The sequence below is a fragment of the Pinus tabuliformis genome, chromosome 5_2, assembly GCF_031772625.1.
Source record: "Pinus tabuliformis cultivar Carrire ecotype Pingquan chromosome 5_2, CPIR1, whole genome shotgun sequence".
In the NCBI taxonomy this organism is placed as follows: domain Eukaryota; kingdom Viridiplantae; phylum Streptophyta; class Pinopsida; order Pinales; family Pinaceae; genus Pinus; species Pinus tabuliformis.
Genome location: NC_142306.1, coordinates 198686575 through 198710075, shown reverse-complemented (window position 1 = coordinate 198710075; position 23501 = coordinate 198686575). Strand labels below are relative to the sequence as shown.

Here is a 23501-nt window from a genome sequence, read left to right as displayed (position 1 = left end):
ACCCACTTCCATTGTTGATCGAGATCAACCCATTGTTGAGTACACAACACACCCTAATATTTTTAATTTTTGGGCACCACTTTTCTTTGATTTTGTAGTTGTTATCATGCATTTTGAGGAATTTTTTCCTTTTATTGACTTCATTCATTTTCCTTTAATTGTCTTAAGCATTGTTTTGTTTTGCAATTGTTTAAACCTCAGAGAAAATCCCAAAAAGTTCTTAGTTTAGAATATGTATACAAAAAGTGTTTTTTTTTTTTTTGTTTAGAAGTAAAAATATTGTATAAACATTTTGCTAACGTCAGTAAAGCCTAAATTTATTTAGATTAATTGTTTTGTAGGTTTTCAATACAACATGAAAAGTTTTTTTGGAGAATGATGAGAGTTCAATACACTTTTCCCAAAGCTTTGAAAGGAAGAAGAGACATTTTTTCTTGATCCCCAATCAACTAAGTACTTTTTAGGAAACTGTCAACATATACTTTTTAGGGAAGTGCTGAAAGAGAGCACGAGTTCTTGCAAGCATTAAGAACCCCTATTTTTCTTCAAAGCATCGAAAATACCTTTTCGAGGAGTGTTAATAGATCTTTTTTTGGGGGGAACCTTTGATATGTGTAGCAATTTTTTTTTAAGTGCCAAAAACATAACATTTTTGGAAAGAGTTGATGGGTTGAGTTTTGGAAAGTGTCAATTGTCATGACTTTTTTCAAAATTGTCAATAAACCAAAATAAATTTTCAAGTGTCAATGGAAAAGACATTATTTTGAAAGCACCAAAAAGGAATTTTTTTGAAGACTTTGATGGGAAAGAACACTTTTTCCCAACTCACTAACACATGTTTTTTCCAACTTTCCAATGCAAACACTATTTTATGAGTTGCTAATACAAGGCCAAAACATGTGTTTTTGAGCCCAAAGAAACAAGTTTATGGATTTCACTAAAAAGGTTGATGGGATGTCTTTTTGAGCATGCAAAAATGGTATATTTCTTGGCTAACTTTTTCAACTTCATCGAAGAGTCATTAAATGTTCTATTGGACACATTTTTCAAGGTAGAGTACCCATTCACATTTTCAAAACTCACCAAAATGTTTAAATAAGTTTTTTCAAACTCGTTAGAGAACACGACTAGTCATTAATGTTAGGATTTCGTGGCTAGAGTGTCCAATTTGCATTCAAACCAAAATATTTGGCGATTTCAATTGAAATGTGAGAAATCCAGTTATCATTTCACTTAGATTTGGTCCCTTGCATGTTAAATTCAAACCTTCCTAGCTGAATTCTCCATTGTATTCTTGAATTAGAGTAGAGCCATGAGTTTTGGGTGTATGATGCGATTAATCACTAGTGTGGTAGATCACACTATGTGAGAGTCAAATCTTAAGTTTTATGTGTTAGGATAAAGCGTTGTTATTTGATGTGGGTAATCAAAATAAGTAAATGTCTTGAGCAAACAAGTTTTTGATGTTTTTTTATAGCTCCCTGTGAATATGGGGAAGGGATTACAAATTAATGCTTTTATAGGGGATACCAAAGTAATTCTTTCTTATGTGTTATGTAGAAGATATGTTGCCAAGAAGGACTCTAAGTAAATAATTGATGAAATCTTTGAAAGGAAAGAACAAGGAAACAATGAAGGCTTTGCATGAGCCAATAACAATGGCTGAAGAGCCATTAGAGGACATAGTGTAAGTAGTTTAAAATTCCCTTGTCTGGCAAGCCAATGTTGCACCTGATTTGTAAAGATACTAAACCAACCACTAAAATTCCAAACAAAAATAAATACCATAATATGAACTAATACCTCGAGATCCTTTAATAAGTTAACCCTAAAATAGATTCATCAACTAGAGTTTTAAGTCAAGGGTTGATCATAATGATCCCCCTCATGCCTTGTGAAGTGTGGGGAAGGCCACCAAGGGCCATTAAATAGTAGTGCCCAATTAGTGAGTAGTGAATGTCAAAAGGACATGTCATCAATGGACAAATTGCACGAGAACATATTTTTCATGCCAACAGAAGGAAACCCTAACAAAGCTCCATGAACCTTCCATGTGTCTCCAACATCGAATTTCAACGTTGAAAACTTTGAAAATTAAGCCTTTGGGAAAATTTTAAACCATTCACAACATGGCAATAATTGGTCTTTATCACTAGGGATCATAAAATCATGTTGACAATAAAATCAAACTTGAACCAAATGGTATAATACCTTGCATATGATAGAGACTAATAAGGTTTATAAAAAAGACAAAAGAAAAAGAAAAAAAGCTTATAAATGTCAATTGCAAAAGTGACTGCTCAAAATTGGATAAGGAATGGATAAACAAAATGAGCATAAAAGCAAGGAAATACTAAGTCTCAAGCAAATCAATGAAGACACTAAAGTTATGAAACCTAACATATATAAAATTAAGCACCTTGAAATCACAAAGCCATAATCTTAAAACCAGTCTCAAAATTAAGTTCAAGAATGGTTAACTAAACATGAAAACACAACAATTTTTTTATTTACAATAATGAACTCTATATAACACATAAATCAATGATCTCCTCTAATACACTACAAATATATTATTACACCTCTAATGAGCATGGAAAAAAAAAATATGTAATTTTTTCCTCCAAAGGAGTATCTAAGGCAATACCCAAAGTGATGCCATAAACAATACCAACAACACCAGAGTTGAACATGTTAGACTTATCTTTTAACTTTTTCATATGCATAAGGAAGTTGATAGAGAGGGAGAATTAGATAGGTATATAGGCTAGTTGGAAGCACTTTAATGATGCATGTTTCCTTTAAACATTTAGGCCATGAAGAGGCCAACAATTAACATTGACTAGAGAAAGACACCACCAAGAATTGAATTTTTTTTATTCAATGTTAACCATTTACACACCAAAACATCATACACGAGATTAGGCAAAAATAGAGCAATAAACCTACATTGCGAAATAGAAAGCTAGGTCAAAAGCACAAGCGTGGTCGATCAACGAACGCCATATAGAAACCGCAGAACTATTAACATCTCTCACTCCACGCTGCAAACAAATTTTCGCTTCTTCATAAGCAGAGACACACTAAATATACAGACACACTAAATATACAGCGTCCATTTTCAGGTACAGAGCCACCGTTGTACTCAAATCGAAACCCTAGTATGGCGGTTGTTGCTGCTGAAGAAGCCAGCCTTTACCAGATCGATCTAGGGAACTTGACGGCTTTCGACTCGCATGATCCTGGAGCCTCCGCTAAGTATTCCCAGTATGTTTTCTTTATTTTGTCGCATTCTAAATAAAAGAGTTTTGATTATCTAAATGAACTCTGACCGCGAAATTAGCTGTGTTTGTCCATTGCATGGAGTAGCATTTGTCCAGCTTATGCTAAATAGCATATTTTTCTTGGAAGCACAAGTGTAATCCTTGCACTGCTGTAGATATTTATGATCATAACCAGTTCAATTATACCCCCAAAACACAAGTGTAGACAATGATCTCAAATTTTATGTTGTTTACCATTTAAAAATCCAGAGTCCAGGGATATTGCTGCCACACACTCCAGGTCAGGTTTGGTCTTGGAGTTGCTGGCAGTTCGGTTCATTGCAAGGAACGAGTAAGGGGAAAATGAGTGAAAAAGAGTGCTTGAGGGTTTTGCGGGATAACAACTGGGAAACGATGTTATCAGAAACGCGAAATGGGTAATGTAGTCTAGAAAACAGAATTTTGCAGTTTTCACACCAAACGTTTTCTGAAGGGTTTCTAAATGTTTATTAATATATAAGAAAAAAAAAACAAAAAAAGGGAAAAAATTGGAAATTTGCAACGGGCAGGGTTTAGGTTCATTCCTTACCCGTTTATTTTTGAGCTCTTGTTTCATGCAAGGACCAGCAACAGATGGTCACAAACTAATGTACCATCTTTATTAATTGCATTCACTCACGTTAACTACTTATAGCTCCGTAATGTTTCCTCTTTTTTCCTATTCATCGAGCTTTTGGAGTCGGGATTTTTCTTTTAGCATCATTTCTGTAGTCAGTTCCTCTTTTAAAATGGTAGACTGGACCTTCTCCATTTCTTCCTTAAATCTCTTGTTTTGAACGCAAAGAGATTTTATGGAAGGACCCTGTGTAAATATTTGTTTTTCTCTGGACGTTTCGGACTGTATTAGCTTGGTCCATCCATCTTCAGGAGTATTTTCACATGGGAAAGACAATAACAATTTTATAAATTTAGTTTTTGCTCCAAAATAAACATTTTGTATCGCCTTCTAGATTGTCTCTCATTCCGCCAACTCTATTTTCTCTGATGTCTGGGTGGGATGGCCACATGTTCTCTAAGCAAAAGGGAGCATTATGTAGGTTTTCATTTTTCAGAAATATTTAAAAGTATTGGCCAATGATCTGAATTAGCTCCTTTAAGAGTAAAACACTGATTGGTAAAACACTAGAAACGGTATCCTTTACCAGGCGTCTATACAAACTCTGTGCTATGATCTGCTGTTTACTTCTTCTGTTATTCTTGGTGAACTGTCCTTGTGATATAGATGTTTGGAAGGTTTATATGATTAACAAATCTTGAGATTTCTCACATGCCTGGTCTAGCCACCTCTGATTGCCTTTCTTTTATTCCTGATTAACAACTTTGTATCTAGATAACGCTTTTGGGCATAGCTATTGTGAGAATTCTGGATAGGCTGGAAGACACCGACGAGAAATGGCTAGGAAGCTACCATCCACCCTCCACCCTCCACCCCAGTCACTGCTTTACATCTGGACCTCTTGGGATCTCTCATTAGAATTTGCCACAAACTGTGCTTCCAGCACTGTCAGTGTTGCAAAAAATCTCTACAAAACCCTAGCTTCTTTTCTTGGTTGTGTCTTATGCAATATTCATTGCAATATGTTTTTTCATGGACTCTTTATGATTTTTATTTAAGGTGTAAAATCTATAGAATTGAGCAAATATTGACTGTCTCTTAATTGATTAGTATAAATTTAAAGATCTAGTTCATTAAGCAAGAAAAGAAAAAATTTAATTGGATGAATGCAAAGTTATCAAAGCCATAGCCAATATCAAAACTGGCTGAGGGTCAAACGAGATAAGGCTGGCATCAAGATCATAACTGTTAAAATTGGCAACTAGGGCCAAACTCCATGTGGGTCATCTTATTTATGGCAGCTGATATTTTTATTGGATTCCTCTTGTAGGATTGATCTAAAGATCTTCCGATTCCGACAAGTATTCATGGAGATATGAATTTGTTTGTGTTATGTGACAATTCGTCAAGGTCGGCCATCATCCAAATAACCCCCCACTTGTCCTCCACGTTTTGGTATAAATAGAGGTGCCTTGAAAGTCATTTGGTACTCACCTCTTGTGATATCTTCTCTCCATTGTTTTGGGTTTTAGTGGAAGGGAAAGTCCTCAAGAGATACATTGTCCTAAGAAGAGGTCTGCCATGCCCTAAACCGAAATTCTACTAGGGACTTGGACACAGTTCAGCAAGGGACTAGAACGTAGTAAATCCATTTTGGTGCAACACTTATCTTGAGGACAGTGCGTGGAGGAAGGGAGATCTTTGTTTTGAGGCCACAACAAGGGAGGCTAGGGCAGTGTGGATTGGAGGATTGTTTCAAGGGTTGAACAAGGTCCGAAGTCTGTTGCAGGAAGCCGTGATGCTTGTTGTGCTAGGCTGAGGCCTTAGGAGCTGAACGCTAGCTTGTTTAATGGCTAACAGATGGGTTGTACCATTGTTGGAGGGTGTCGTGAGCAACAGTAGTGTTGTGTGGTAGGCCACATGCCATACCACTACAACAAAGTTAGCATGGGCAGATTTGAGTGCTGTCTTGAACCCTTACCTTCACCGTGGAGGAGGAGCATCTCTCCTTGCCTAGTCTGCAGTTTTTGAAGGGCTGTTCGAGGATTATTGAGAGGAGTTTAGCGCTGTAGCAGTATGCCCATGTGCCCTAACCAGAGAAGTCAGGAACAACAAAGTGACAAGCAGATTTGGAGCAGTGTTAGAGGTGCGTTGGGTCAAGGATATTGACCAGATTTGGATCAGATTCAGAGCAGCCTGTGGGAGCCACGTGTTGGGTTAACATGGAGTGTTGAATACCCCAAAGGGGTACAACATGATGTGATGGATGCAGCAGCATGGTATATTGCAGCGACATGGTGCAGTAAGGTGCATGGAGCAATATGTTTAGATGCAACAGTTGGATGTAGCATGGTGTTAGAGACATCAGTGAGTAGTGCAACCTAGTGCACAATGATGGGTACAACAATATGATGGTGCAGCATAGTGCACAGTGATGGAATGGTGTAACATAGTGCACAGTGACAGTGGTGCAGCACCGTGATAGTGGTGTAGCACAATGATGCATAGTGCAGTATGATGCATAGTGCAGCATGATGAATAGTACAACATGATGATGAAGAACAACATGTTGGGTACGACATGATGAGTTACAACTCAGTGATGGTGCAAGTTGCAACACAGTGAGTACATGGTGTGATGGTGCAACACAGTGATGATGGACATGGTATGATGGTGCAACACAGTGATGATGGACATGGTATGATGGTGTAGCATGGTGCAACACAGTGATACGTACAACAAGGTGATGGAATCACCTATGTCTAGATCAGCTACCTCAGGTGACATCCTCTTGGAGAAGATCTCTTCTCTTACTTTGATAAGTCAAGATGTTGACTTCTGATGTACATGTACTATCTCTCTCTCTGCTGAACTATTGAAGAACATATAAGAAGAATTGATCAAGGGTTTCCCCACATTAGGGTTTGTCCCTCGCTGGCACCACATCTTGTGTTCTCTTGTCTTGGCTTGTCTTCTGCGATTTATGTTTATGTTCTATCTGCATTTTACTATCATGCTAAATGTGATTGCTAATTTGGAATTGATATTGAGCTAATATGGAAAATTGAAGTAAATTTGCTATCAGCATAGAACATACCTAAAATTAACATGGTATCAGAGCTGAGGTGAAGACAAAGCCCAAGCAAGAGTGAAAGAGAAATCATCGAAGACAGTTGGAAAGGACAAAAAGGCTTAATGGGTTCCTCATCCCACTTCAAATTCACCAAGGGTGAAGTCGAAGCAGAGAAGATTATCAAAGGGGTGCAGCGGAAGCATCTAATGGCCTACCTAAAGATCACTTCAATGGGAAGTCCGGATCTAAGGGTGGAAGGAAAGACAGATGCATTGCTTGCAATCCCACTTCAAATTCACCAAGGGTGAAGTCGAAGCAGAGAAGATTATCAGATGGGTGCAGCGGAAGCATTTGATGGCCTACCTAAAGATCACTTCAATGGGAAGTCCAGATCTAAGGGTGGAAGGAAACGCAGATGCCTTGCTTGCAATAAGTTCGGCCATTATGCGAAGGAGAGTCCGAATGGTAGGGACACATCACTTGATGATGATAAAAATAATTCCAGGGACATCTTCAATGATCGGAGGAATGGCAGGTAATGCGGGTCATCAAGGAAATGGCCGACTCTTCAAAGAAAGCAAGGAACTCCATGTATGAAGAATCAAATGTTGTTTCTGATAAGCTAAAGAAATATTATCTTATATTGGCCCTCTCCACTACTTCTCCTCTAGTCTCGTTGGGAATCTGGATTATTGATTGTAGTGCTTCAATGCATTTCATCGGATAGAAGGAAGTTCTCTCTAATTTGGTAGAGATGGAAACAATCGTGGGGATTATACTTGGAGTCAATGCCACCTATCCCGGAAAGGGTGCAGGGAATGTTACCCCTCAATTGAATGAGGGTAACACGATTCATTTACAAGAAGTTCTTTATGTACCTGATTTCAAGAAGAACCTAGTGTCCATTTTGGCAATGGAAGTCAAAGGTTTCAAGTTGGCATTCATCAATGGAAAGGTACGTGTTTGAAAATGGAATTTTCAAAGATGCTTTTTCAAGTTGCAGAAAGTCCATTGGGGACCATGTCGTGTGACACATCTCTTCAATGGCACTGGAGGTTTGCCCATCTTCATTATAAGGCCCTACCTGATGTGAGTCAGATGGTGAAAGGGAAGCTTGAATTCAAGAAGAGCATGGAGGTACATGTCCGAGATGTACTGAAGGAAAATCTTACAAGGGGACCATTCCCCTCATGTAGCAAGTCCACAGGTTTGGAACAACCCGAGGGGTTTGAGATTCATGTTTGGGAATCTCATGTATATAGGTGGAAGAAACCCCTCTATGGCTTGAAGCAAGCACCCCGGGCTTGATATGAGAGGATTGATAGCTAGATAATAAAGCTGAAATTCACTAGGAGTGAAGCCAATCCAAACCATTGCTTAAAGGTTGTGGATGATAGACCTCTCATATTGCCAACCTTATGAGGACGACTTCTTTCTGACAGGTGCAGATCCTCTCATTTGCAAAAGTAAGAGGGAGTTGGTTTCCAGATTTGGAATGATGAACTGCAAGCCCATGACTACCTCGATGGAGCTTAACTTTCAGAAGTTATGTGGTAGTGATGCTGGACCTGATTTGGGAAATGCCTCTGAGTTCGATAAACTCATACTAACATTGATGTTCTTGGTGAACTCCCATTCGGATATATGTTTTGTAGTTAGCATGTTGAGCCCATATATGGTTGAGCCTCACTGGATTTGTGCTAAGAATCTTCTGAGATATCTTCGGGGCACAATCTCTCATGGATTGAGATACATTGCTGGAAATGTGAAGCTGCATGATTATTCTGATGCTAAATAGGCACGCAGTGTGGAGGATCGCAAGAGCACTTCTAGGTGATGGTTCTCTTTGGGTTCAGCTTCGATATCCTGGATGAGCAGGAAGCAGAAGTTGGTTGCTGTGAGCACCGATGAGGCCGGATACATAATTGCGAGTATGACCTTGTGTGGAACTATCTGGTTGTGGAAGCTCTTCAATGAGCTGTTTGGACACGTATTGGATATCATCGTGATCTTCTGTGACAACTAGAGGGGGATTCGATTGTTGAGGAATCCCATGTTCTATGATTGTTCCAAGCGTATAGACATCAGGTACCACTTTATCTGGGATACGGTACATCGAGTAGCAAGAAGGTTCCATTGCATTGGGACTAATGTGCAGGTTGCCGATATTCTATCGAAGTCCCTGGGAAAGGTCAAATTCTTGACTTTCCGAGAATGACTACGAGTCGTGGAGAGACTCTCTCCTAGGGGTCTTGTATGATATGGACATTGAGCTTTGGGGGGCTTGGGGGTACATCTTGGAGCGATAAGCAACCATAGGGTGAGTGGTTCAACCTTCCCCTAGTGGTCTGTTATGTAGGCAGGATGAGTGGTTCATCCTTCTCCTGCTGAGACACAGTCATAGGGTGAGTGGTTCAGCCTTCCCCTAGTGATTTGTTGTGTACAGGGTGAGTGGCTCAGCCTTCCCTTGGGATACCCTGGCGACATGTAGGCAGGATGAGAGGTTCATCCTTCTCCCACCGAGACATCCTACCCATGCAGTCTGGGACTCATGGGAAGTACCTCACATCTAGCCCATGAGTAGGGAAATGAGGATAGGGACCATAGTAGTACCGATGGACGCATTGTGTATCTACCGTACTCCCTATGCTAGGATGACATTGATCTGGGATCAATTGGAATTGACTTCGGGTCAGTAAGAGTGATATAACTCACTCTCTTTAGGAACTAATTTGGGATCAGTAAGAGTGATATAACTCACTCTCTTTTGGAATTGATCCGGGATCAGTAAGAGTGGTATGACACACTCTCTTCATTGGGTTTGACTTCGGGTCAGTAAGAGTGCTATTGGGCACTCTCTTTTATCTGGAACCGACTTCAGGTCAGTAGAGGATGGTATGATACATTCTCGATCATTTCTTCTTCTTCATAGTTCAGCAGAGCAGAGCAGAGCCGAGCAGTGCATTTGATGGCAGAGATAGTACAGTCTGGCAGATGGATTAGCAAATGGAGTTCTCCCTAGTTGAGAGGGAGTGTTAAAATTGGCAACTTGGGCCAAACTTTATGTGGGTCATCTTATTTATGGCAATTGATATTTTTCTTGGATTCCTCTCGTCGAGAGGTGTAGGATTGATCTAAAGATCATCCGATTCCGACTAGTATTCATGGAGATATGAATTTATTTGTGTTATGTGACAATTCATCAAGGTTGGCCAGCAACCAAATAACCCCCACTTGTCCTCCAAGTTTTAGTATAAATAAAGGTGCCTTGAAAGTCATTTGGTACTCACCTCTTGTGATATCTTCTCTCCACTGTTTTGGGTTTTAGTGGAAGGGAAAGTCCTCAAGAGGATACACTGTCCTAAGAAGAGGTTTGCCATGCCCTAAACCGAAATTCTACAAGGGACTTGGACGCAGTTCAGCAAGGGACTAGAACGTAGTAAATCCATTTTAGCGCAACGCATATCTTGAGGACAGCTCGTGGAGGAATGGAGATCTCTGTTTTGAGGCCACAACAAGGGAGGCTAGGGCAGCGTGGATTGGAGTGTCTCAAGGGTTGAACAAGGTCCGAAGTCTATTGTAGGAAGTCGTGATGCTTGTTGTGCTAGGCTGAGGCCTTAGGAGCTGAACGCTAGCTTGTTTAATGGCTAACAGATGGGTTGTACCATTGTTGGAGGGTGTCATGAGCAACAATAGTGTTGTGTGGTAGGCCACATGCCATTCCACTACAACAAAGCTAGCGTGGGTAGATTTGAGTGCTGTCTTGAACCCTTACCTTCAGCGTGGAGGAGGAGCATCTCTCCTTGCCTAGTTCGCAGTTTTTGGAGGGTTGTTCGAGGACTGTTGAGAGGAATTCAGGGCTGCAGTAGTATGCCCAAGTGTCCTAACCAGAATAGTCAGGAACAACAAAGTGACAAGCAGATTTGGAGCAGTGTTAGAGGTGTGTTGGGTCAAGGATATTGACCAGATTTGGATCAGATTTAGAGCAGCCTGTGGGAGCCACGTGTTGGGTTAACATGGAGTGTTGAATACCCCAAAGGGGTGCAACATGATGTGATGGATGCAACAACATGGTGCAGTAAGGTGCATGGAGCAACATGTTTAGATGCAACAGTTGGATGTAGCATGGTGTTAGAGACAACAATGAGTAGTGCATCCTAGTGCACAATGATGGGTACAACAGTATGATTGTGCAACATAGTGCACAGTGATGGAATGGTGTAGCATAGTGCACAGTGACAGTGGTGCAACACAGTGATGCATAGTGCAGTATGATGCATAGTGCAACATGATGAATAATGCAGCATGATGATGAAGAGCAGCATGTTGGGTACAACGTGATGAGGTACAACTCAGTGATGGTGCAACATGGTGCAGCGCAGTGATGATGGACATGGTATGATGGTGCAGCGCAGTGATGATGGACATGGTATGATGGTGCAACACAGTGATAGGTACAACAAGGTGATGGAATCACCTATGTCCAAATCAACTACCTCATGTGACATCCTCTTAGAGATCTCTGCTCTTATTTTGAAAAGTCAAGATGCCGACTTCTGATGTATATGTACTATCTCTCTCTCTACTGAACTATTGAAGAACGTATAAGAAGAATTGATCAAGGGTTTCCCCACATTGGGGTTTGTTCCTGGCTGGCGCCACATCTTGTGTCCTCTTGTCTTGGCTTGTCTGCTGCGATTTATGTTTATGTTCTATTTGCATTTTACTATCATGCTAAATGTGATTGCTAATTTGGAATTGATATTGAGCTAATATGGAAAATTGAAGTAAATTTGCTATCAACATAAACATACCTAAAATTAACAATAATTGACTAAGGGTCTAACGAGATTGGATTGGAATTGGTTGAAGAATCATGTTGAAGATTTCATATGCTAAAAATGCACAAGATATGCAAAATTTAATTTAATTTATCTATCTAACTTTTTGTTCGATGGAATGCACATCCTAAGGAAACTCTACAAGCATTTCTTGTCATTTGGAGTAATGCACCTTGGTAAGCCGACTGGCTATAGTTCTGGCAACCTAACTTAATAGGGACATCGAGTGAGGCCTAGTATCAACATTGTACCTTTGAAACCGTGCCCTTTGGGCGTAGCTATTGTGAGAATTCTGGATAGGCTGGAAGACACCGATGAGAAATAGCTAGGAAGCTACTGTCCACCCTTCACCCCAGTCGCTGCTTTACATCTGGACCTCTTGGGATCCCTCTTTATAATTTGCCACAAATTGTGCTTCCATCACTGTCAGTGTTGAAAAAATCTCCACAAAACCCTAACTTCTTTTCTTGGTTGTGTCTTATGCAATATTCATTGTAATATGTTTATTCATGGACTCTTTATGATTTTTATTTTAGGTGGAAAATCTATAGAATTGAGCAAATATTGACCGTCTCTTAATTGAGTAGTATAAATTTAAAGATCTAGTTCATTAGGCAAGAAAAGAATAAATTTAATTGGATGAATACAAAGTTATCAAAGCCATAGTCAATTTCAAAACAGGTTGAGGGTCAAACGAGATAAGTCTAGGATCAAGATCATAACTGACTAAGGGTTTGACGAGATTGGATTGGAATTGGTTGAAGAATCAAGTTGAAGATTTCATATGCTAAAAATGCATAAGATATGCAAAGTTTAATTTTATCTATCTATCTAACCTTTTGTTCGATGGGATGCACATCCTAAGGAAACCTTACAAGCATTTCTTGTCATTTTGAGGATGGCACTTTGGTAAGTCGATTGGTTGTAGTTCTGACAACCTAACTCTATAGGGATATTGAGTGAGGCCCATTAATATCCAAAGAGATAACCAAGTTGGGGACTTGATGTCATGCTCGTAATGCACAATTCTCAATTAGTTGAGCTAACCCACCTCTCTCTTTGTCTGTCTGTCTCTCTCTATATACACACATACATACATATATTCTTGTATGTCAATGAAAATTTAAACTGTTAGACACCAAATATGCAATTTCTACCCATTGATATAACATGTAAGGTTGAATGTGTGATACATATGTGAAATGGAATATGTAAACATTGGGTCTCTAAATGGTCTTTAATGTCCAAAAATATCATTCTCCAACAAACTGACACATTATTAAAAGCATCCTTATACTTGAATCCTCATCGTCAGTGTTAGGCTTTGTCTCCACCTTTAACTTTGCTTCAATCCTCCAAGGACATTAGTACTAATGATATGTGCTAATTGTGGATCCAAGTCCATTCACCCCAAGTCATCACATTCAAATTTTGTTAGTTGTGCCTTCCATTTCGGGAAGGGATCAATATCCTCCAATATAGTGGAATCTATATCAAGTGTTTTTTTATGCAGTTGGTTGCATCTCAATCAAAGGTTGTACTGCATTGAGACAAGATCATTTAACTGTTGTTCCAAATAATTCTCTTATTTGTGTGAATGCACTCAAAGACAAAACAATGACTACTTGAATTAGAAAGTGTTGGGATTGTATATCTTGTTAGTTTTGATCTCTCGCACAAACGACTACTTGTTTGCCAAAGGTACCTTTACTTTGACCAAAAGCCTCATTCTGTTTAGGTATTTCATCTTGGACGTTCAAATAGGTGGTGATGTTTTTAGCTTGGGCACATGTTTCTGCACATGCCTAAGTGTCTAGGCATGTGGAAGTCGCCTAATTGACCCTAAAACTTGGCAATTACTTTAATAATTTAAAGTAATTGACTTTTATAGGATAAAGTGAGTTAATCTTATGAAATGCAAAGATTATTTGCATTTGTGAATTAGATGAATCTCAATCGTTAATCTCAAGTGATGTGGAGATTTAATCTCAACTGTCAATCACTTTGGAGATTACGGTTGTGGATTTAGTCAATATCTCTAACTTACAAAAGGAAGGCTAGGTTAAGGGAGAAGCACACATCTTTGAGCACAATAGACAATGGGAGTGAGATCTCAATGATTGGGTGGAGAAGGACTTCTATTCAAATGAATATGGTTCAAGGAAGAGTGCAAGAGGCAACAAAGGTGACAAAGATCTAGATTAGCTTACAAGATTGAAGACACATCGATAAAGGGGTTTGATTAGCTGGGATAACTCTAGGTTTCTTATTGTATTTGTATTTTCCTCATTGGGCCATTATCCCAGGAAGGGAGACCTTGTAAGTCCTAAAGTGATTTGAATGACAAATTGATTTGAAGGGAAAAAATCTTATGTGTGCATGTGTATGAGATTGGTGTGTTGATTTTGCTTTCATTGTTTATTTTGTTTGTGTTAAAATCCCAACCGTGCTTTATATTAAGTAGATTTGCATAATAATTAAATATTACTGCAATGAATCTGCTAGGTAGTAATCGACCAAGTTACTTGGGTTAAGGAAAATTAACATGGCATTAGTGCTTGTCCTCTGAAGATTGATCTCTAAGAATTGTATAGCCATTGTACAGGAATTGCAGGGGCCATATATAGTTGGGTCAATGACTGCATAGAGCAAGGGTTGTAGGGCTGGAGTGGCTCTATGTTGTATGGATCAAGCCCTACATAGTGGTGGTTGAAGAGTGTTGTAATTGATAGGAAAATTGTGGGGCGGTGTATACAACAAAGGTGGCAAGGAGTAGGGTTGACAATAAAAAGTTCCACATAGTTGGCTGCAAACTAGAAAGTAAAACATTCTTTATGTGGTCGTACACAAAAATCATGCGAGGTAGAGTTGACGTAATAAAATAAACGAAAAAAGGAAGCAGGAAGCGGTTGACATGTTTGTCAGCCATCAACATAGTTGTTAGGAAAGGGCCCAACCAATAGATAGGAGTGGAACTGTGGGGCCAAGAAAAAGCAGTTGTAAGAGAAGGTAGCCAGCGGGGAGCAGATATAGTTGCAACCGTGTCACTAGGAAAAGACACATGCAAGAGCTGCTATTTGTATAGATTGAGATGTCGTAGACCAGCAGGTGGATTGGTTACCGTACAGGAAAAGAAATCAACTGTATGCATGGAATCGACTGTTGTATAGCTGCTAACAAAAAAAATTGACAATGGGAAAAAGGTGTGGGGTCATACGGTTGATTGAAGCATGATCACATACAAGACATCACAGGTGTATGGGGACAACACCATCGTAGACATATTAGTGCAATGTGTAAAGACCATACAAGGGTGCATACTAAGAGGTAGTGTGGTATTTGTAGCTACTAGAGGTATGGAGGATAGTATCGGTGTAGCCAACAATGAGTGATTGGGGAAGGTCCTCCTTTATAGGGAGAGAGGGAGATTGCAAAGATTAGAAAATTAACTTTTGTGGGTGTTTCAAAGGATCAACACACAGTTCCATGAGAAGACCTTAGTGGATCTATAAGCCAAGTTTTTTTTTTATGGTAGGTGCTAGAAGGGCTTAGCACAAGGTGGAAAAATATCAAATCTAGAGATGGCAACAACCAGTTTGTGTTTTGAGGATAGATTGGGATGGAGGATCTAACTACTTGCCCTCAAATTCAAGTGTCACCTTGCTGTTGAAGGGAAATGACCTTTGGGAGTTGCAAAAGAGGTTTTTAAACTGGCAGATCCAATAGATAAGGAAGCTCATGTGAAGAAGGACATCAAAGCCTAGAGGATTATCGTGGATGTCGTAAAGGATCATTTGATCCCACATTTGGCAGAAAAGAAGACAATCAGGGAGATGTTTAAAGCTCTGGTGGACCTATTGCTAAGTAACAACATGAACAAGATGATCTTTGGAAACAAGCTCATATCCATCCAGATGTCAAGGTTTGATAACTTTACTAGTTACTTCATGAGGATCACCTAGACATGGGATAAACTTGAAATGGTTTTCCCAAGTCATGGTAACCATTTGTCAAGGGGATTTGCGCTCGAGAACACCTTCCCAGTTGGGAAAGCATTTGGGATGACTACATCCAAGAAGAGACTTGGGAGGAGTCTAAAGCCAACAAGTAGGGAGATGGAGAAGAGAACTTGGGCCTAGGTAGTATTGCTAAGAAGGCAAAGGAAAGGGTTCCAAGGGTAACATTGAGGGGGACACATCTCAATGAAGGAAGAAGAAGGACTTTAAGTGCTTCATTTGCCACAAGAATGGGCATTATGCATCACAGTGTCCAAAGAGGAAGAAGGGGAAGAGGAAGTCACAATAGATAGCAACATCAACAAAGGTTCAACTAGATGAGTTTGCAATGAAGATTGAGAAGGACTTTTCATTTGTGTCCTGTCTTATCTACCAACACCATCACAAGGAGTGTTTAATACTTGGATAGTGGCGCATCACACCATATGACATAAGCACGGGAGCTGTTTAGCAATCTGACAGAGAAAGACTCATATTTACATGTGGAGCTTGGTAATGATGCTGTGTATGCAGTGAAGAGTGTTAGAACCGTTAAGTTTTATCTAGAGTAGGTCCAAGGGGATCTTGGATCTCATTCACTTAGATGTATGTGGGCTGATGTCATTGGACTCATTACAGGCAACACAATACTATGTCATGTTCATTGATGACTATTCTAGGAAAACTTGGAACTTCTTCATGAAGATCAAGGATGATGTTTTCAGTCGATTTCAGGAGTTCAAGGCCTAAATGGAGAGCTAGACAGGAAAGGAGATCAAGGTCTTGAGGTCAGATAATGGGGGAGAATACACCCTTAACGACTTCAAGGGTTTCTGCACGAAAGTAGGGATCAAGAGGGACATGTCAGTCTCGTACAACCCTCAACAAAATGGGCTTGTAGATAGAAATAATCGGTCCATCATTGGTTCTACCAAAGGCTATGCTACATGACCATGAGCTGCCCATGTTTCTTTGGGTAGAGGTGTGTAGCATTGCAATATATGTGCAGAGCGAGAGTCCTCACCGGATATTGGAGGATAAGACTTCAGAGGCGACATTTATTGGGGTGAAGCCAAAGATAGGACATTTGGGGATCTTTGGTTGTCCAGTATCATTCCATGTGTCGGTGGAGAAGAGGATGAAGCTGGAGCCTTTAGGACAAAACGACATATTTGTTGAGTATAGTGAGACCTCAAAATCTTATAGGATCTTCATACCAACACAAAGGAAGTGTTAATTTTAGATATGTTTTATGATTAGCAATTTATTTCAATTTTCACAATTAGCTCAATATCTTTTTCAGATTAGCAATCACATCAGCATTAAAGTAAATTGCAGATAGAACATAAACATAAATCGCAGAAGACGAGCTAAGACATGAGGGCACAAGATGTGGCGCTAGCCAGGGACAAACCCCAATGTGGGGAAACCCTTATCAATTCTTCTTATATGTTCTTCAATAGTTCAACAGAGAGAGAGAGAGAGAGAGAGAGAGATAGTACATTTATAACGGAAGTCAACACTTTGACTTATCTAGATAAGAGCATAGATCATCTCTTAGAAGATGATTCATGAGATTAGTTGAAGACATGCTGCTTCAACTGATTCTCCAAGGTGACTCTTTCACCTATCATTGTGTTGTGTCTCGTCATCATGCTGCACCTCACCGTGCTGCACCATGCTGCACACATCATCACAATGCTGGACCTCATGACCATGCTGTACACATCATACTGTTGCACTGTTGTTCCATGTGCCATTGTTGCACCATGCTAGCCATTGCGGTCCTATGTGGCATATTGTTGTCCCACTATTAGTGACATAGCCATTCCATGTAAGCTTGCTGTCCCATCACAGCTTGCTATACCTTGCTGTTGTCCCAATAGCCTTGCCATACCTTGCTGCTGTCCCATGTGTCTTAGCAGCACCATGTAGCACAACTGTCCCATTTACTAGCACTGCTGGTCCAAGTCTGCCTGCACTGCTGCTTATATTGTCACTGGTTAAGGTATTTGGCAAACCTCACACACCTATGTATCAGTCCACAAACAACCTTAAAGGATTGCAACACACCTTCATAGTACACCTCTCCTAGCACGCTGCTGTTATGGGCATGTTTGAGCCCTCAAACTCTCCATGCTGTCCCTGTTTTGAGGTGGTAGGGACTGCGGCCTACCACAGTCCCACGCTGTCACCTACAGCCCAATCAAAACAATCTTCCCTTACCTTTTCGCTGCCCCAAACATACCTGCGTTCTCCCTTCTTCAACTCGGTCTCCAAGCTCATCTCCTTGGCCCTCTAACACTAGCTTGGTTAGCCCTTATCTCCCTCGCTGTCCTAGCCCTCTTGCTGCGACTTCCATATAGTTACCTTTCTCCCTTAGCTGAGTTCCTTGGGCTCCTTTGATGAGCTCTTGTGATGCTTGCTTGGACTGCGGATAGGGCTGCCTTAGGTTAGCGTTAGGGCCGCCTTAGGACTGCGTTAGGGTTGCCTTCTAGGATTGTGTTAGGGATGCCTTAGGATAGCGTTATGGCTGCCTTAGGATAGCGTTGGGGCTGCCTTCTAGGACTGCGTTAGGGCTGCCTTCTTTTCCTCCAACGTCTAGGGCTTCCACTCCTAGATTTTTCTTACACTAAAGCCCAAGACAAGTGGAGAGAAATCAAGATAGAAGTGTGTGTGAAATGACTCTCAAGTCATCTCCTTTTATACTAAAACGTTGAGCAGATGTGGGGTTTATTTGGTTGCTGGCTGACCTTGACGAATTGTCTTATAACATAAATAAATTCATAACTCCATGAATACTTATCGAAATTGGATGATCTTTAGATCAATCCTACACCTCTCGACGACAGGGATCCAAGAAAAATATCATCTGCCATAAATAAGATGACCCACATGGAGTTTGGCCCTAGTTGCCAATTTTAACACTCCCTCTCAATTAGGGAGAACTCCATCTGCTGATCCATTTGTCTGATTGTACTATCTCTGCCATTAGTGCCCTGCACTGCTTTGCTCTGCTGAACCATGAAGAAGAAGAATTGATCGAGAATGTCTCATACCATTCTCTACTGACCCGAAGTCAGTTCCATATGAAGAGAGTGTGTCATACCACTCTTACTGATCCCAAATCAGTTCCAAGAGAGAGTCATATCACTCTTACTGACCCGTTTTTTGTTTTATTGATCCCAGATCAATATCACAAGAGTGTCTCAAACCACTCATACTGATTCCAGATCAGTTTCATTGATCCCAGATCAATGGAGGTCATCCTAGTATAGGGAGTACGGTAGATACAACGATGCATCCATCGATAGTACTACTGTGGTCCCTAACCCCATTTCCCTGTTCATTGGCCAGATGAGAGGTACTTCCCATGAGTCCCAGACTGCATGGGTAGGATGCCTCGACAGGGGAACCACTCATCCTGTCCATAAGTTGCCACGGGGTATCACAGGGGAAGGCTGAACCATTCACCTTGTACAGAATGCACCATTAGGTGAGGGTGAGTCGCCCTATGGTCGCTTGTTGCTCCAAGAACCCCAAGCCCCCCAGAGCTCAATGCATGCATCATGCAGGGTCCTCATAAGAGGGTCTCTCAACGACTCCAAGTCGTTCGGGAAAGTCACAAATTTGACCTTTCCCCAGGGCTTTGACAGAATGTCTGCGACTTGTACATCAGTCTCAATGCGATGAAGCCTCCTTGCTCATCGACGTACCATATCCCAGATAAGGTAGTATCTGATGTCTATATGCTGGAGCAATCATGGAATACGAGATTCCTTAATGATCGAATCCCTCCCTGGTTGACACAGAAGATCATGGTGGTATCTGTAGGAATTTACAGGGTAAGTTCCTCAGAAAGAACACCAAAAGGATACTGCTCACAACCAGATCACAGATCAATACACCAGTATTTTTGACGTGGTTAAAACCCTCAAAGAGGGAAACAGTCCACGGCCTGAGCCAACGCGGCCACTTCAGGCAATTTATTAATCAAAGAATGAAAATTTACATAAGCTTCTCTCACGCACGGATTACCCTACAAATGACCCTCCATGCGCTTTAAATAGAATTCATGGACCAATCGGGTGTCAAGCCACGGATCAAGTGTCGGTAATACCGAGGAGAGAATGAACCGTCAGATCACTACATATCGTGACCGTCGGATTGTAAGTTACAAAATGTACAACGGTAAAGAAACACACTTTACCTAACTCTATACCTAACTCTACACTAGACCAAGTTGTACTTAACTATTTCCTATGTGTCGGAATATCCTAATAGTATCCATCATGTGTACAATCAACTCACTGAAGAGCTTCTGCAACCAAGCAGCTTCACACGAGGTCATACTCGTAGCTATGTATTCGGTCTCAGCGGTGCAAAAAGCAACCGTCTTTTGCTTCCTGCTTATCCAGGATATCGAGCAGAACCCAAAGATAATCAACACTCAGAAGTGCTCTTGAGATCCTCCACACTGCTTGCCCAGTCAGCATTCGAATAACCATGCAACTTCATATTTCCGACAGTGTATCTCCATCCATGAGAGATTGTGCCCCGAGGATATCTCAAATGATTCTTGGCACTAATCCAGAGAGGCTCAACCATATATAAGCTCATTATGCTAACTGCAAAACATATGTCTGGACTGAAGTTCCCCAAGAACATCAACATGAATGAGTTTTATGAAACTCATAGGCTTTTCCCAAATCTGGTTTGGCATCACTATCACATAACTTTTGAAAGTTAAGTTCCATCGAGGTAGTCACGAGCTTGCAGTTTACCATTCCAAATTCGGAATCCAACTCCCTCTTACTTGAGAGCGTTTGCACTTGTCAGAAAGAGGTCGTCCTCATAAGGTACTAGTTTGAGAGGTCTGTCATCCACAACCTTCAAGCAATGGTTTGGATCGGCTACACTTCTAGTGAATCTCAGCTTCATCAGACAACTATCAATCCTCTCATATTAAGCCCGGGGTGTTTTGCTTCAAGCCATAGAGGGTTTTCTTCCACCTGCATACATGAGATTCCCGATCATGAATCTTAAACCCCTCGGGTTGTTCCAAATCTATGGACCTGCTACATGAGGGGAATGATCCCCTTGTAAGATTTTCCTTCGGTACATCTCAGACATGTACCTTCATGCTCCTTTTGAATTCAGGCATCCCTGTATATCGGGTAGGGCCCCATAAAGTAGATGAGATGTGTCAACTGCCATGGTCCCCAATGGACTTCCTGCAACTTGATACAAATTGCCAACCCTGAATTCATGAGTAAAAGCATCTTTGAAAATTTCATTTTCAAACACGTACCTTTCCATCGATGAATGCCACCTTGAAACCTTTGACTTCCATTGCCGAAATGGACACCAGGTTCTTCTTGCGATCAGGTACATAAAGAGATTCTCGTAAATGAATCGAGTTACCCTCATTCAATTGAGGGGTAACATTCCCTACACCCTTTCCGGGATAGGTGGCATCGGCTCCAAGTATAATCCCACGATTGTTTCCATCTCTACTAAATTAGAGAGATCACCCTTCTATCCGATGAAGTGCCTTGAAGCACTACAATCAATAAGCCAGATTCCCACAAAATCTGAAGGAGAGGGCCAATACAAGATAACCCTTCTTTATCTTATCAGAAACAACATTTGATTCTTCATACTTGGGGTTCCTTGCTTTCTTTGAAGAGTCGGCCGTTTCCTTGATGACTTGCATTACTTGTCATTCCTCCAATCATTGAAGATGTCCCTGGAATGATTGTTATCTTCATGAAGAGATGTGTTCCTGCATTCGGACACTCCTTCGCATATTGGCCGAACTTATTACAAACAAGGCATCTGTCTTTCTTTCCACCCTTAGATCCAGACTTCCCATTGAAGTGATCTTTAGGTGGGCCATCAAAAGCTTCTGCTGCACCATTCTGATAATGTTCTCTACTTTGACTTCACTCTTGGCGAATTTGAAGAGGGATCAGGAATCCATTGATCCTTTTGTCCTTTCCCAACTGTCTTCGATGATTTCTCTTTCACTCTTGCTTGGGCTTTGTCTTCACCTCAACTTCGATACCATGTTAATTTTAGGTATGTTCTATGCTTAGAGCAATTTATTTCAATTTTCAAAGTTAGCTCAATATCTTTTCCTGATTAGCAATCACATCAACATTAAATTAAACTGCAGATAGAACATAAACATAAATCGCAGAAGACAAGCCAAGACAAGAGGACACAAGATGTGGCGCTAGCCAGGGACAAACCCCAATGTGGGGAAACCCTTGATCAATTATTCTTATATGTTCTTCAATAGTTCAACAGAGAGAGAGAGAGAGAGAGAGAGAGAGAGAGATAGTACATTTACAACAAAAGTCAACACTTTGACTTATCTAGATAAGAGCATAGATCATCTCTAAGAAGATGATACATGAGATCAGTGGAAGACATGTTGCTTCAACTGATTCTCCAAGGTGACTCCTTCACCTATATCATTGTGCTGCATCTCATCATCATGCTGCACCTCACCGTGCTACACCATGTTGCATCCATCATCATAATGCTGGACCTCATGACCATGCTGTACACATCATACTCCTGCACCTTATGCTGCACTGCTGTCCCATGTGCCATTGTTGCACCATGTTAGCCACTGCTGTCCTATGTGGCATACTGCTGTCCCACTATTAGTGACATAGCCATTCCATGTAAGCTTGTTGTCCCATTGTTTTGCTGCTGCCCCTCACAACTTGCTATGCTTTGCTGTTGTCCCATCACAACTTGCTATACCTTGCTGCTGTCCCAATAGCCTTGCCATACCTTGTTGCTGTCCCATGTGTCTTAGCAGCACCATGTAGCCCAGCTGTCCCATTTACTAGCACTGTTGTCCCTTCAACACTGTTGTTCCAAGTTTGCCTACACTGCTGCTTATATTGTGACTGGTTAGGGTATCTGGCAGACCTCACACACCTATCTATCAGTCCACAAACAACCCTCAAGGATTGAAACACACCTTCATGGTACACCTCCCCTATCACGCTGCTGTTCTGGGCATGTTTGAGCCCTCAAACTCTCCACGCTGTCCCTGTTTTGAGGTGGTAGGGACTGCGGCCTACCACAGTCCCACGCTGTCACCTACAACCCACTCAAAACAGTCTTCCCTTACCTTTTCGCTGCCCCAAACATACCTGCGTTCATCCTTCTTCAACTCGGCCTCCAAGCTCAGCTCCTCGACCCTCTAACAACAACTCGGTTAGCCCTTATCTCCCTCGCTGTCCTAGCCTTCTTGCTGCGGCTTCCATATAGCTACCTTTCTCCCTTAGCTGAGTTCCTTGGGCTCCTTTGATGAGCTTTGATGATGCTTGCTTGGATTGTGGCTAGGGTTTCTTTCTTAGGATTGCATTAGGGCTGCCTTAGGTTAGCGTTAGGGCTGCCTTAGGATAGCGTTAGGGCTGCGTTCTTTTCCTCCAACATCTAGGGCTTCCACTCCTAGATTTCTCTTCCACTAAGTTCTGTTATTTGAATGGGCAGTAAGGAAGACAGATGTAGATCAGCCAGCAAGATCAAAGGACACATCAGTATAGGGGTTTGATCAGCTGGGATAACTCCATGTTTCTTGTTGTATTTGTATTGTCCTCAGTGGGCCATTATCCTAGGAAGGGAGCCCTTGTAAGTTATGTTATTTGAATTAAGAACATATTTGAAGGGCATAACTCTGATGTGTGC

The 23501-nt window shown here is 41.0% G+C and overlaps 1 protein-coding gene across 1 annotated transcript in view; it reads left to right on the top strand.

Annotated features, from left to right (window-relative positions):
• Positions 1–2961: 2961 nt before the first annotated feature.
• The window catches only part of LOC149158248 (ribosome biogenesis regulatory protein (RRS1) family protein), a 52816-nt gene continuing 32276 nt past the window's right edge, over positions 2962–23501 (top strand). The window contains exon 1 of the mRNA XM_089436163.1: positions 2962–3267. Coding sequence (XP_089292289.1) covers positions 3164–3267 — 104 coding nt within the window. The 5' untranslated portion in view covers positions 2962–3163. The remainder of the gene's footprint in view (positions 3268–23501) is intronic.